Source organism: Dinoponera quadriceps, unplaced genomic scaffold (assembly GCF_001313825.1).
Source record: "Dinoponera quadriceps isolate SergipeBrazil2010 unplaced genomic scaffold, ASM131382v1 scaffold586, whole genome shotgun sequence".
In the NCBI taxonomy this organism is placed as follows: domain Eukaryota; kingdom Metazoa; phylum Arthropoda; class Insecta; order Hymenoptera; family Formicidae; genus Dinoponera; species Dinoponera quadriceps.
This window is the reverse complement of record NW_014554764.1, coordinates 1,293,153-1,305,942: the sequence shown is the minus strand read 5'-3', so window position 1 is coordinate 1,305,942 and position 12,790 is coordinate 1,293,153. Positions and strand designations below refer to the sequence as shown.

The following is a 12,790-nucleotide window of genomic DNA, read 5'->3' as shown; positions in this document are numbered from 1 at the left end:
ATCGAAACATTGATTTTTCCGCGAAGAGTCTGTTATATTGACTCTCAAGAAACCGATCGTCCTAATTTGCAAGCATCCATCAAGTTGCATACAATTATTAATAATCGATGATATTCGACAGGTTCTTCGCTAATCAGCCTTTTTCATGCTTTCATAGGACATACAAGCAGCTGGCACATTGTATAGTTTCTCCGACGCCGCCTTTTGAGGGACGACGAAAAATTTCGATGAAAGTAATCTTTTTTGTTACTTGACATAGTTTATCTGAAATTACCTGATATTTGGTTTTTCTCCGATATATTCAATAATTATTCAATTGTTTTTAAGTTGGCAAGTGCAATGCATATTGAATTCAATAAAATGCAAAACAGCTCTGAATAGTTCATAGAATTTCCAGTATACATTTATGCCAACTCTTTGTTTACTTAACCAAACAATTCTGCCCTGACTTTTTTTATCCCCTTTTGTCCCTCGAAACGCGACGGTCACTAAGATCAAGATTTTTGCTCGAACAGCATAGTCACGATCATAAATCACTATGCCACGAGCACATTCANATATATATATATATATATATATATATAATATATATCAAAAAAAGATATATACATATATTTGGTCATATATGCGAGCGACACAGATACACAAAATCAGCTGCGTCCAATTTTCATGAAAGATATTTGGATAAATATACAACTGGAGAAATGTTTGAAAAATATTTGTACCCCTTGTATTACTGTAATGGGCACAGGAAGTAATCTAGAACTCGAGGATCCCAGGGGAATCAGCTTCACATTACTTAAAGTATTTAAGATCCGAGTAACTTGAGACGCACGAAGCGTATAATTAACAGCACGATCGGGACCGAGGAGTCTCGAGTCCGTGGCGTAACTATAGGACGACTACGCTCCTTCTAAGGAACTTCTCAGCGAGGAATCCGGGATGCGAGGCAACTAGGATCTAAGTGAATCAAAAGCTGAAGCGTCAACGATCCTGCGACGCAAACAATCTAGACTTCAAAATACGTCCAAGGAGTCCAAGAAAGATTAAGAGATTAAACTGCATTCGGGATTCTCGTGCAACTCATTGTCCAGGAACGTCAGAAAAATATTACGGAAGAAAGAGAGATCAGAATGGGTCAAACATGAGAGGTGTCGAATGTAAGGTAATTTCTGGGGTTGGATGCAGCGACTTTTGTTTCTGCGATTCTCGCGTTTACGTGTAACAAGTGAACATCGAGTAGAATAGGCTAAGAGTGAATTAGTCGATCGATCAATATTGAGAGCATTGATGGCCGCGTGCGATGCCTCCTCATCATCATGATCATCATCATCATCATCCAGCTAGCCACGAATTACGACGACGACGAAGAGGACAGGCCTTGATCGGACGGATCTGTTTGCTGTTACTGTACCTGTAGCAAACAGCCATTAGTGCAAAACAAATGAAGACGAGCTTCACCACACCCACCAGCATCAGTACCAGCCACCCCGCGGAGAGATTGTTGTTGGTACTTCCTGAAACGATCAAGCATTTTGTATCCCGCGCTTGCGGCGTGCACGCGCACGCTAACCGAACGTGTGTGTCGTGTACACGTGGGTGTATGTATCGCGTCGCGCGATGGTTGCGCCCTAATAAGTTTATGCGCATATCGTCACTCTAATCGTGAAAGCTTGCAATTTCAAATCCGGAATATCGACGTGTCGTCCACCACGAGATCAATCCGACGCAATGCCGACGAATAAGGCGCGTCAGCAGCTCTTATATTTAGCGTGACGATATTTCATACGATTGTAAGTCAAGTGATTCGACATTACTCAGTCTTGAGGTATTAATGACTACTTAATCCAAGAGGAAAATGTAGCGGGCTGGAGAATTTAAGAAAACGTGGATTACCGAATGTAGCAAAATTTTGGAATTTGACAAATGCGAGGATCTTAAGCAACCAAAACGTCCAACCTGACGATGAATTTACACGAACATAATTGTAAAATCTGTATAATAAAAAAATTGACCCGAGGATGACCTATCGTCCGAGGGATAAAAGCGGGGGTGCCACGCGTCCGAAAGAATCGAAAGGATATAAACAGGGTACGAAGGGATCCTTTCCGCCGTTTTTCCTCTTTCGTTCCGCTCGAAACGAAATTGAAACGAGCGTTATCACATTAGTATATATAAATTGACACACACGTCCGATTTTATGTGCACAGCTGATAGTATGACCCCAAAAAGATTCCGACTTTGCGCCTTATCGTGAGTCAAAAGTCAATCGGGACGATCAATTGGTCCACATTGCTAGAATCGGAGGCACAGTAGACTTCCTTCTTACCGGAAACGACACTATTTTCGGTCCAAATCGTTTTCCGCCGTTGCAAAAGGCGATTCAACGCCGGTCGAATGTGAAATCAGTTTAGAAAAATCATAGCTGGATTTTCGTTCTTACGTCTCGATAATCCCATGTATTCGTGTTCTTTTAAATGATAAAATATCATTTAATGTTTAATACACGATATGGATCAATTAAATATTTTCCGCTTCTAATATAAGCCAATTTTTTGAATTTATATCTTTGCGACACGTGAATTAAATTAGATTATACTTTCATTAATATGCAAATAATGATTACAACTTTATAGCAATCGTATTTTTTCTAAATGAGCATGATTATTGTGTTTCTGTCTTGTACAACTAAAATTCTAGATTAAAAAATGACAGGATTTGACAGAAGTCCATTGTATACCATCCATAACTTATCAACTTATCAACGTATAAAATATAAACTATTATGACTAACGGATATTTCATATCTATAACACATTTAAATCTTACGATTAATGCGGACTTGAATTTATCGGCTTGTTAACTTTCTTGTATTGCAATATAATAATATATATTGCAATATAATAATATAATTATGAGTAACGTTTATACAACCATATCGATGTCTCAATTCAAACATATAACCAGGATTGGGTAAAGTCACTTTTGAAATGTAACTCGTTACCGTTATCATTACTCAAAAACAAGTGGTGGTTACTTTTTCACTAAGTTTCGAAAACCTTTTTCTAGAATTTACTTCTGCTCTTTTCATTGTACGTACAAAATAACGACAAAAATAACGGTTATATTCATTATTCAAGAAATGTAACTGCGTTACTATTATCGTTATTGAAAAAATGTAACATATTAAATCGTTACTGAAGAAAAGTAACTGTAACGGTAACGACGTTATAAGTAACGCGTTATTTCTCAACCGTGTATACAACAACTATGAAATATATATATGATTTCGTGGGAAATGCGTTTTGAATTCAGATCTGTGACATTCGGTCACTCGGATGTCTTAAAATATCCTTGACAGTTTTGAAGATCGACAATTTCAAGAATTATGGATTATTTCAAACATTTTTCGCACACACACACACACAATTCCCATCATATATATTTTATTCTTACATCGGGTGCATCCCTAATTACCGTCCTTTCGAATTAAGTTATCGATATGAGAACGATCAATGATCGCGTAACAGCAATAAGGTACGGTAAACAGGTGATAATTCAGATATTCACTGGGAATTGCGAACTGTTGAAATGTCTGAATCGTCACACGTTCCGTTGGAGGATCGATCGGGGGGAAATTTCTCGCGAAAACAAACGGCGCAATCAATATCCCGCTTTTATCCTCCGATTAGCCATGAACACGAAATGGTGTGTGTCGCGAAACGAATGACTTACCGTAGGGGGTCTCTTTCTTCTCCAGTTTCGGATCAGCTTTGCTGGCTACTTCGACGCTGGGTGTCGTCGGCGTCACCGTCGGGATGTCTTGCGCTATGGAACAGTCCGGCCCGATCCAACCGGGAAAACAGTAACACTTGTTGACGTTCGTACACACCTACGGGACAAACAACTGTGAGGAACGACTCGCTTACGCCCGACGTAAATCGACCGGCCGTTCGGGTAGCGATACGATTACGGCACACGTGATAAGCCGTCCTACTCTCGTAAACAATCCTCGTTGAAATCACGAGGACGATGGCTATCATACAGTTGTGTAAATAACGCGCGAATGTAAACACACGTCACGACAGTGACGACGCTTACCCCATTCCCGGAGCATTCCTTGTTGTCGTGGTTGCTCGGGCATTTCTCTTGATCGATGTGTGGAAACAAGCTCGTACAGGTTTGATTCACGCAAATCTGAAAAGGAATAATTAATTGGTCGGTATATATATATACATATATTCGGACATCAGTGAAATGCTCTTCCACGAGAATCGCTCTTGGCTTCGGGTTTCTATGAATTCTAATTACCAAATTGTCGCCGCACGATGTTCCGTCACGGACCAATCCCCACCCTGGTATTTCCGATCCTTCCACTTTCCCAGTCGTGGCTCTTGAAAATCGCGACGATTAGATAAATTAAATTTAATAGTTTCAGCTAAATTTAGAAATTTCATAGCTCAAGTTAATAATATTATATTCATCGTACGAAATTTATACTACATTATTCTATTCGATGGTAATTAACTGACGATGAAACTGGGTTCGTGAAGTTTCGCGGTGCTCCAATCGATTTGCGTCAAGGCGAACGAACTACCTTGGCGATGCGAATAGAGTGGTACAAGGGGGAGAGATTTTATTCGCGATAAACGCGATAAACGCGCGTCGACGCGCACGCAAAAACGATCGCAGGTGCGTCGTCGATGAAACGACCGCAACTCGATCGTGAGACTCCGCGAATTTTCACCCCCCGCCCCTCCCCGAATAAAATAATGATTCGCAGTCCCTTTCGACCGTTAGATACTCACTTGCACTCGTATTCCTGACTCTTGATGGAAATGATGGTTCTAGAATAAAATTCCTTCATTCCGTCGATGACCGGCTGTTTGCTACCTTGCTGGCACTGAAGGGATCCGCAACGAATGTTTCTGAAGGAGAAAAAGACGTCTTGATCATCGAACAAACATCGTTCTAAACTTCTAAATCTGCGGTGAAGCCGGGAAACAGAGTTGCCTCCGGTTGTCTCGGGTTGCTCGCGGCAGCAGTGAAGGGGAAAAATCGGCCGGGAATCGTGGACGTATATTTTGATATCGATTCGCGCTATCGACTATCGCGAGAACGATTACTCACTCTGCCTCGCACTTGATAAAGTGACCGGTCGCGTCGGTGCCGCAGTGGCCGTTGATGGATCCCTTGGAATTGAATTGCTCGAAGCACTTCTTGTCGGCGGCGATCCCGCCGTAACCCCAGACCTGCTCGCACTGCAGATCCAGGGCCGGGCATATCCCGTTGAAGCAGTGCCCGGTCATGTCCGAACACGGGGTGCCGTTCTTCTTGTAGACGTCCGGGGGACATTGGCCGGTGTCGCCGGAACACACCTCCGGCAGATCGCACTCGTTCGTCGATTCGCGGCAGACGACGCCGCGAGCTCGAAGCTGCGGTTTCGTCGGGAAAACGGCCAATCGTTAAAACACGACAGACGCGACAGACTGCCGACGGAAATGTCACCGGGAACGACGTGATCACCGGCCCCTTCGTTAAAGAGCATCCTTGCCATTGAATCTCGTTATCGTTTACATTTCAAATGATTCGACGTCGCTTACGGATCATTTTGGACCTTCGTAAATTCATCCAAAGGCACACGGAGAAAATATTGTGCGGAGGAGATAGTGATATTACGGCCCATTTATATTTTGTATAATAAATTTGTTAATAATCAATGTTTTTTGAAAAGTTAACGATTGTATTTACCAAAGTTTCCTCTGGTAAAAATTACTACGAAAGTTTGTAATGTTGGATTATACCGAAATTATTAGTGAAATTTTATGTGTGTTGTAATTGTTAGTGATGTGCATACGTGATATACATTATTAAAGATTACAACGCACGTCATAATTTTAGTCATAATTCCGGTATGGTCTAGCATTACAAAATTTTGATAATTTTTGATAACTTTTACTACAATATTATATTATATTATATTTTATCCGTGCGAATATACGCTGAGCGAACAAACAACGAACGTACAGCGAATCGTAATATGAAAGTACATATTCGCGTCAAAACTCGCACGAACTTCCTTTGATTTTATTTATTTCTTTGATAAGCCATTTTACGAGAGCAAACCGTTTCTGTTCGTATTCGTCATGGCGTACACATTTTCCAAACTGTAACAACGGAAGTTTGCATTCGCTGTTCGTTCCTTGCTCGTTCGCTCCCAGTGTGTAGCCGGCTTAACGACGCGAGTTGGCAAGGTGAACGTTCGCATGTTTCGTGCATTACTTTCCCGGAGGGTTGCCTCGCTGAAGGACGAGAGGACCTTGTCTCACCTTGCAATCACTGCAACAAGGGCCAGTCGCGCATTCGGCCTCCGTCGTTAGCTTGCAGGTGATGGGATCACAGCAAGGATCGAGCTCGTGGCACTCTTCGATCGATCCGCAGTCGCATTGTTCCCCGTCGTCGATTACCCTGTTACCGCATGATCTCCTGACCTCCAACTATTTCCAAAATAGATCCAATCGATTACGAAACGTTCGATCGTGTCTCCGCCAAGTGGCGGCTCGACTCGCTCTAATTCGCCCGTCGGCGTCAATTAGCGGCGAGCGTTTCTTTTTTAATGCTTTCTTTTTCCTCTCCCTAATCGATCTACCTCGTTCGGCTTGTTAAAAAGGCAGAAGGCGTGGCCGCTCTTCAAGGTTTCTATGTACTCCGTTTTACTACACTCCGAAAACTTGTACGGCTGAACGTTCTCCAGACCGACGATGGATTGAGCCATGATGCATCCGTGCCAATCGCGGCAATTGCAGTCGTTCTCTGGAATTTTTCAACGAAATCGCTTTAATCACTCATGTGCGCGCGCGCCTCGCTCTTACGCTCTATATTAATACACTGAAAAAGGGATTTGGTAATGAGTGTTAAAATTTGATGAATATTGGTCGACTAAATATTTGATCGCTGCAACCAAATAATTTAGTTCCGTGTACTAAATATACAATATATCAAATTATTTTCGATGCGGTAATCAAATATTTAGCCGGCGAATATTCACCAAATTTTAGTACTTATTACGAAATCCTTTTTTCAGTGTATCGATCACAGTGTGCGCTCGATTGTAATCGTAATCGGGAAGTAAAACGAATACAAATGTATATGCGGGACTGACTTCCATCGTCGTGGCTCATGCCGATATTGTGACCGATCATGTGAGCCATGGTGCCGGCTAAGAGATGGGGCTCGTAAGTGTTCAGGTCAACGCTGATCCCTACGGCCTTCTGGCTGCACACAGTCGCAGGTATCGCCACCCCGGATTCCCCGCCTAAGAACGTCTCACCCCTGTCGTCGTGAAAATGTACATTACGCGTCGAATATTCATTTCGTGCGGTTTCGCAGCGAGATCGAAGCGAGGGAATAAGAAGAAATGTGAATTTTCCAAAAGTTAACACTATAATTTGTTAATTAAGTAAAAAAAAAAAAACTTGAGACGTACGGTAGGATTTAGCGTTCGAGTGTACTCTCTAAAGTGCAATCAGTGCATTATCACCGAGAAACAGTCAATAGTCTCTAGTGATCATAATTATAAGTATAGAACTGCAAATCAGTAAAATTTCGCTGCAGAAGTCCGTTAATAACAGTAATCGTTAATAACAGTTTCCATCGGAGAAATCTAACTGTAGAAAGAGTGAAAAAAACTTTAAGGCAAAGTATTGATCAGATGCATGAGTAACTGATAAATATTCAAATTAACTGATGTTATTCTATTAGTTACTGACGTGATCCGACATCATCAGTTAATTGAAACATTCATCAATTACTGATGCAGCTAATTGGTACTTTTTTCTTAAGGGAAGATATCGTTTGCTTCTTTTTTATTATCTAATCCCGTTATTAAGGTATCGTCAATGATTTTGCCTGAAATATTCTTAATTATGTTTAATTGATTTAATTTATATCGTTTTTAAAAAACACGCTCATCCCTGACGGGACTCGAAACCTTGAACTTTTGAGTCTGCAACTGAACGAACTACGCCAAATACATCATATGGTTGAATGCATATACGATATATACATATATTTCTGTTACGAGGGACGCAACAGCGGTTTGCAGTGAACCTTTCATTGGCCAAGATCGATAAGTATCAGACAAAAGAGCCAAGTGGAAGAATTTCCACTAGAAATCAGTAGTGAATACTCATTACCGGTAGAATTCTATTTCACTGATTCAGCTTAAAAAATTATAGAAGAAAAAAAAGTAGCCGGACAGATTCGAGAGGATATACAGGGTTTAAAGACCCAGGAGGAATGATGAACTTACGTGAGCAACTGAGTGGTGTCCTGAGCAATTTGATACATTCTCCGCATCACATAATCGTTAAAGTTTAACAAGGCGAGATCGATGTCCATGCCTTTATCGATTTGCGCCTGGTTGCTGCCCTTCCAAGTTTCGATGTATACGACGGAGACTCTAGTGTTTATCGTACGGAAATACTACGAGGAAATCCAATTTAGCACACGCCCAGTCTCATTTAAGGCGAGGTATGCCGCGCGGCTTAAGCGTGCTTAAGCGCCAAACGTCGTCGTCCCGTTACTTACCAAATCTGCGATATTAGCGACTTGGATGGCATCGTGAACAACCTCGGCTCTGGTGCTACCGTTTCTTTTGTCGAACTGCTCGCAGAAACGCAGAAACATGGATTAGAGATCGTATTAACTAATCACACATCCGGGCGATTTAAACGTGCGCGCCCCGACGAACGTACCATGGCCTTATCGATAATGATGGCAGTTTCGATGTATTTGATTGCTTCACGGACGTCTCTTTTGTATCGATCAGAAGTGGTCTCTGATAGCCCGCGGGTGTGCTTCTGCCGGCGGTTCTTTACTCGCCACTCAAGATTCCCCGAGTTAGCGCAGCCTTTGTTAGCTTTTGTTCGGGCTTCAAATATAATGTGAGGATGTTTCTGCTAAAAGAGAGGCTTGCATATAGTTAACATTCGCCAACTATCCGGAGCACCGTCCCCGGCACACTCGACGCTCTATTTAATTATAGCGCGACCTAAACTTCCGAGAAGATACGTCTAATCTGGTAATAAAATCATACGAAATTGGCCGGCATGAGATCAAAGCTTGCTGCGCGAGTTTCTCTTATTTCGAGAGATGAGTTATGCGCGAGGATCGCCGCAAATTAGTCCGCCGTTCGCCGGACGACACTCGTCCGAGCGATTATGCTTTTGCATTTTCTAACGACGGTAAGAGAGGACGTGAATATTTTTATCCGCTCGTGACCAGTTCCAGACGTACAGAGCGACATACAAATATATTATTACGGGGGTATATATACTGAAAATTCGACACGCATAATTCAATTCGTCGAAAGAATCCCGTGTAGGAGAGACCAAAAGTCACATGGTTAGTTGTCAGATCAGTCGTCCAATTTGTACGATGTTGCTTTGAGCTTGATAACTTTTTTATGCATGAATATATATATATATATATACATATATATATAAGGCAACTATTTTTTTCAAGCTGAAAGTTACAACTACAGAAAAATTTACATTACGAAATATCGTACACATTTTTCTACTCGAACGTAAAAAGTGCGATTATATGTCCCGGTCTCTCCTATATCCCTCACATTACTAAAGATAAACACTAATAAAACCGCAGCGTACAATTAACCGTAACCGTTTAATAGCTGACGAGAGATAGTTTGACTGACCGACAAATCGCCGCCGTAGAACGGATGAATGACGAAAGTCTCGTTGCCTAAATGAATGACACCGCTGACACCGTTACACGTGTGAAAAGCAGCGCTAGCTCCCGGATAATCCCTCACAGTGCCATGATAATAACAATGTTCTATCTCCTGTAAAGATTAAATAATAACGCACCACCTGACGAGTAGTCTCTCGTCACGGCGGGAAATCGCTTTACCCGATTAACATTTAAGTATCGCGCGAGTTTTAAACTTTACTATTATCCCGCGCGACGTCGCTTATTTTATAATGAGATAAATAATGCACGGTTGTGTCGAGCGCGCGCGACGCGTATGTACGTATGACATTTTTTCCCCCTTCTGCCGCTGCAAGCCACAAGAATCACGTTGATTGGCCTTGTCGGACGCGCGATGTAAAAATAACTCGCGACATTACTCGGCATCGAAACAACCATCTTCTTCTTCTTTTTCTCTTTTTTTTTAACTCGACCTTTAGCGCTCGCGCATGGAAAGATTGCCGGCGGTAAGGACCACCCAGGTATTATTAAAAGCAGTCTCTTCGGCTTAAATTTGATTCAGCAAACCATGGAACAACGGGTGGAGCCAACTGGTGCAAGTGATTATACCCTCATTAACGACCGTGAATGTCAGTTGGAGGCACGTGAATACTTAAGTGTTATTCAATTTGCCGCACGTGAAATTGCAAGTCCCCGAGATGCCTTACCTGCTTAGACATTTGTTCCGCGTCGTTATCTAAAAAGTCTTTCTGAATCAGGTTTGGAGCTAAAAGTTGCCTGCAACAAAGGGAATTTTTTCCGTCAGAAGAATCAGGAGGGCCGAAAGAGGTAATTCTTAGACGAGTAAGTCTCGCCAATCGGATTCTCCGCACGGTTCGTACAGTTCGCAAATTCTCTCCAAGAAAATGTAAAAAGGCTATATATTTTAATCGACACACGCATATATATATACATATCGCAATAGTGTAATATTAATTTTTGTAATATTGATTGAAGGAAACTTACGTATTTAATTCTAAATCTAGGCGGAATTTATGATTGAAGGCCTTGATCAGAAGGGACGTCCGATGAAAATGTCTCCCTGTCTGGAAATGCCAGCGTCGCGATTAATCTTCCGCGCTTTTTAAGAATCACGCACGTTCATCTCGCATGTTACAATGACACTTAATTAATTACTAAGGAGTACGTCTATATCGCAAAAACTTACTCTCATTCTGCCTCTAGAATTTTGATATCCCCCTTCTCCGTAACCTCTTTGAGGATACTGAATCGCAATAAAGACAATAATTAATCGTTTGTAAGACGTGGACGTTGCTTTCGGTCCGACGGAAAATTCCACGCGGAGAACAGTGCGCGGTAGAAACGAGACGGCAAATAAGGGAACGTCGCAGAACACGATTTTACCTTCGAGACGCCGACTTCTCTCGTGGATATCCCCATTTTCTCGTGATGCCGTAGCTGTACCGGATAGATGATCTGATAAAAATGTCCGCCGATATTTCGTACTAGCTCCTGGTTTTGTCGATATTCGCGTAGTAGTCGTTCGACCTCACCTGAAATCAATTTCCACGTTCAATCGAACGCCCTAATTTCACTCCCTCAGCTCGTGCTTCCTCGCCCCCTATGGCTCTCTAATTTCATCTCGAATGGGGCGATTTTTTGGGACGATTCATTGCGCCGTGCTGGCGAAATTTCGCGCTATTAGCTCCCTTCTCGAAACCCGCTATCAGCGAGATTTCGGTGCGTACGACTCAATAATAACGACAGTAATAACGACGATTTTATTATCCTATCCTCCCGACTTGTATCCACCGTGGCTGTGTATTTAGCTCTTCCAGTCTCGGCCGAACTCGATTTCGATTTTCCGAAGTGAAAGCGAAATGCTTCCTCTCAAGGCTCACACGGCAGCTCGATACATCCTGCCGTTTATAAAATCATGTAAGGCATCCAGTCGACTGAACATCTGTATTGCAATTCGTTTATTACATATTTGTGCGTCATTATTGTTCAAGTTCAATTATATATGATTCTGTCGTCACTTATATAGTAAGAAATTTTGTATTATTTTAATAAGGTGAATATGATAAAAAGTTGATGAGCATATTAACAAGGTGAGTGTGTTAATTTAACATATTTGTTTCCCATGTTAAAGTAACATAAAAATTTAAACGGAGCGTTTGCGACAAAAAAATTTTGTTGTATATTTAATAAATGTCATTATTCATTTATATATATATATATATATATATATATATATATATATTTCGGCAAGATAACTATTGCCGCGCCTTTTTGATTGTTCTCAATATAACGTCTTCAATGCTTTTACCCTCTGTAATTTTTAGCATCGAAAAAAAGAAATATTTCACGCGGTGTGCGACCACGCGTTATATTTTCAGATGGCGCCCAGTGGAGCGGCGCGATTAAGCTTGGAATGATCGTCGATTCAACTTTAGAACCGTCAGTCAGGTGCGAATTTATAAGTTCGAAATTATCGCCGTTTCTTCCATCTGCAGGATTCCGGAGCAATTTGTATTCTTCATCGACGTTTCCCCGTTTGTCCGCCAGTATTTCTAGCCGAGAGAGGTGGCCGGGGAACACCTTGCATGCTGGAGAATTGCCATTACCCAGATCGACAATAGATATCGATCGTCCGAAAGCTCCTCCGAACCAATGCTGGCTCCCACTCCGCGCCGACGGTCGTCTTCCGCGCGTCCCTTATTTCGAGAAGTTCGCGCGCGATTCGCGAATTCAATTTCTATCCTCTCTTCAGCGCGCGACGCGCCAAACACGCCGGAATTACTCGCCGATTAATTTACCCCTTTCGCGCGCTGCGAAACCCACCGGCGCGCCCACCCTTCCGGCGACGATTATCCTCCCGGTTCCGCGGAAACGTCGCGAGTACTTCGCGCAAATTGCGATTAATTCAGCCGACAGCCACGACGGACATCGTTATGTTTCACCTCGCCCGTGACGCTCGTTACACGTCGCGCGCGGAAATTCGCCCCCGTGGTGGCGGCTTCGATTTTCCGTCAGAAATTTCTGACGTCCCCCCCCC

General features: G+C 42.3%; 1 protein-coding gene across 15 annotated transcripts in view; it reads right to left on the bottom strand.

Annotated features, from left to right (window-relative positions):
- Nucleotides 1-12,790, bottom strand: part of LOC106741604 (disintegrin and metalloproteinase domain-containing protein 11) — a 44,361-nt gene that overhangs the window by 13,301 nt on the left and 18,270 nt on the right. For 10 of the 15 annotated variants that reach the window (XM_014613765.1, XM_014613768.1, XM_014613769.1 and 7 more), the window contains exons 3-18: nucleotides 11,137-11,285; nucleotides 10,940-10,996; nucleotides 10,738-10,817; nucleotides 10,440-10,509; nucleotides 9,719-9,865; nucleotides 8,757-8,960; nucleotides 8,590-8,664; nucleotides 8,312-8,484; nucleotides 7,163-7,332; nucleotides 6,650-6,813; nucleotides 6,330-6,497; nucleotides 5,131-5,435; nucleotides 4,809-4,928; nucleotides 4,312-4,393; nucleotides 4,102-4,197; nucleotides 3,736-3,892 (exon numbers count right to left, since the gene is read on the bottom strand). In XM_014613765.1, the coding sequence (XP_014469251.1) occupies nucleotides 3,736-3,892; nucleotides 4,102-4,197; nucleotides 4,312-4,393; nucleotides 4,809-4,928; nucleotides 5,131-5,435; nucleotides 6,330-6,497; nucleotides 6,650-6,813; nucleotides 7,163-7,332; nucleotides 8,312-8,484; nucleotides 8,590-8,664; nucleotides 8,757-8,960; nucleotides 9,719-9,865; nucleotides 10,440-10,509; nucleotides 10,738-10,817; nucleotides 10,940-10,996; nucleotides 11,137-11,285 (2,217 nt within the window). Of the gene's footprint in view, nucleotides 1-1,414; nucleotides 1,518-3,735; nucleotides 3,893-4,101; nucleotides 4,198-4,311; nucleotides 4,394-4,808; nucleotides 4,929-5,130; nucleotides 5,436-6,329; nucleotides 6,498-6,649; nucleotides 6,814-7,162; nucleotides 7,333-8,311; nucleotides 8,485-8,589; nucleotides 8,665-8,756; nucleotides 8,961-9,718; nucleotides 9,866-10,439; nucleotides 10,510-10,737; nucleotides 10,818-10,939; nucleotides 10,997-11,136; nucleotides 11,286-12,790 lie in introns of all 15 variants that reach the window. The other 5 variants (XM_014613770.1, XM_014613771.1, XM_014613766.1 and 2 more) reach the window with 3 other exon arrangements.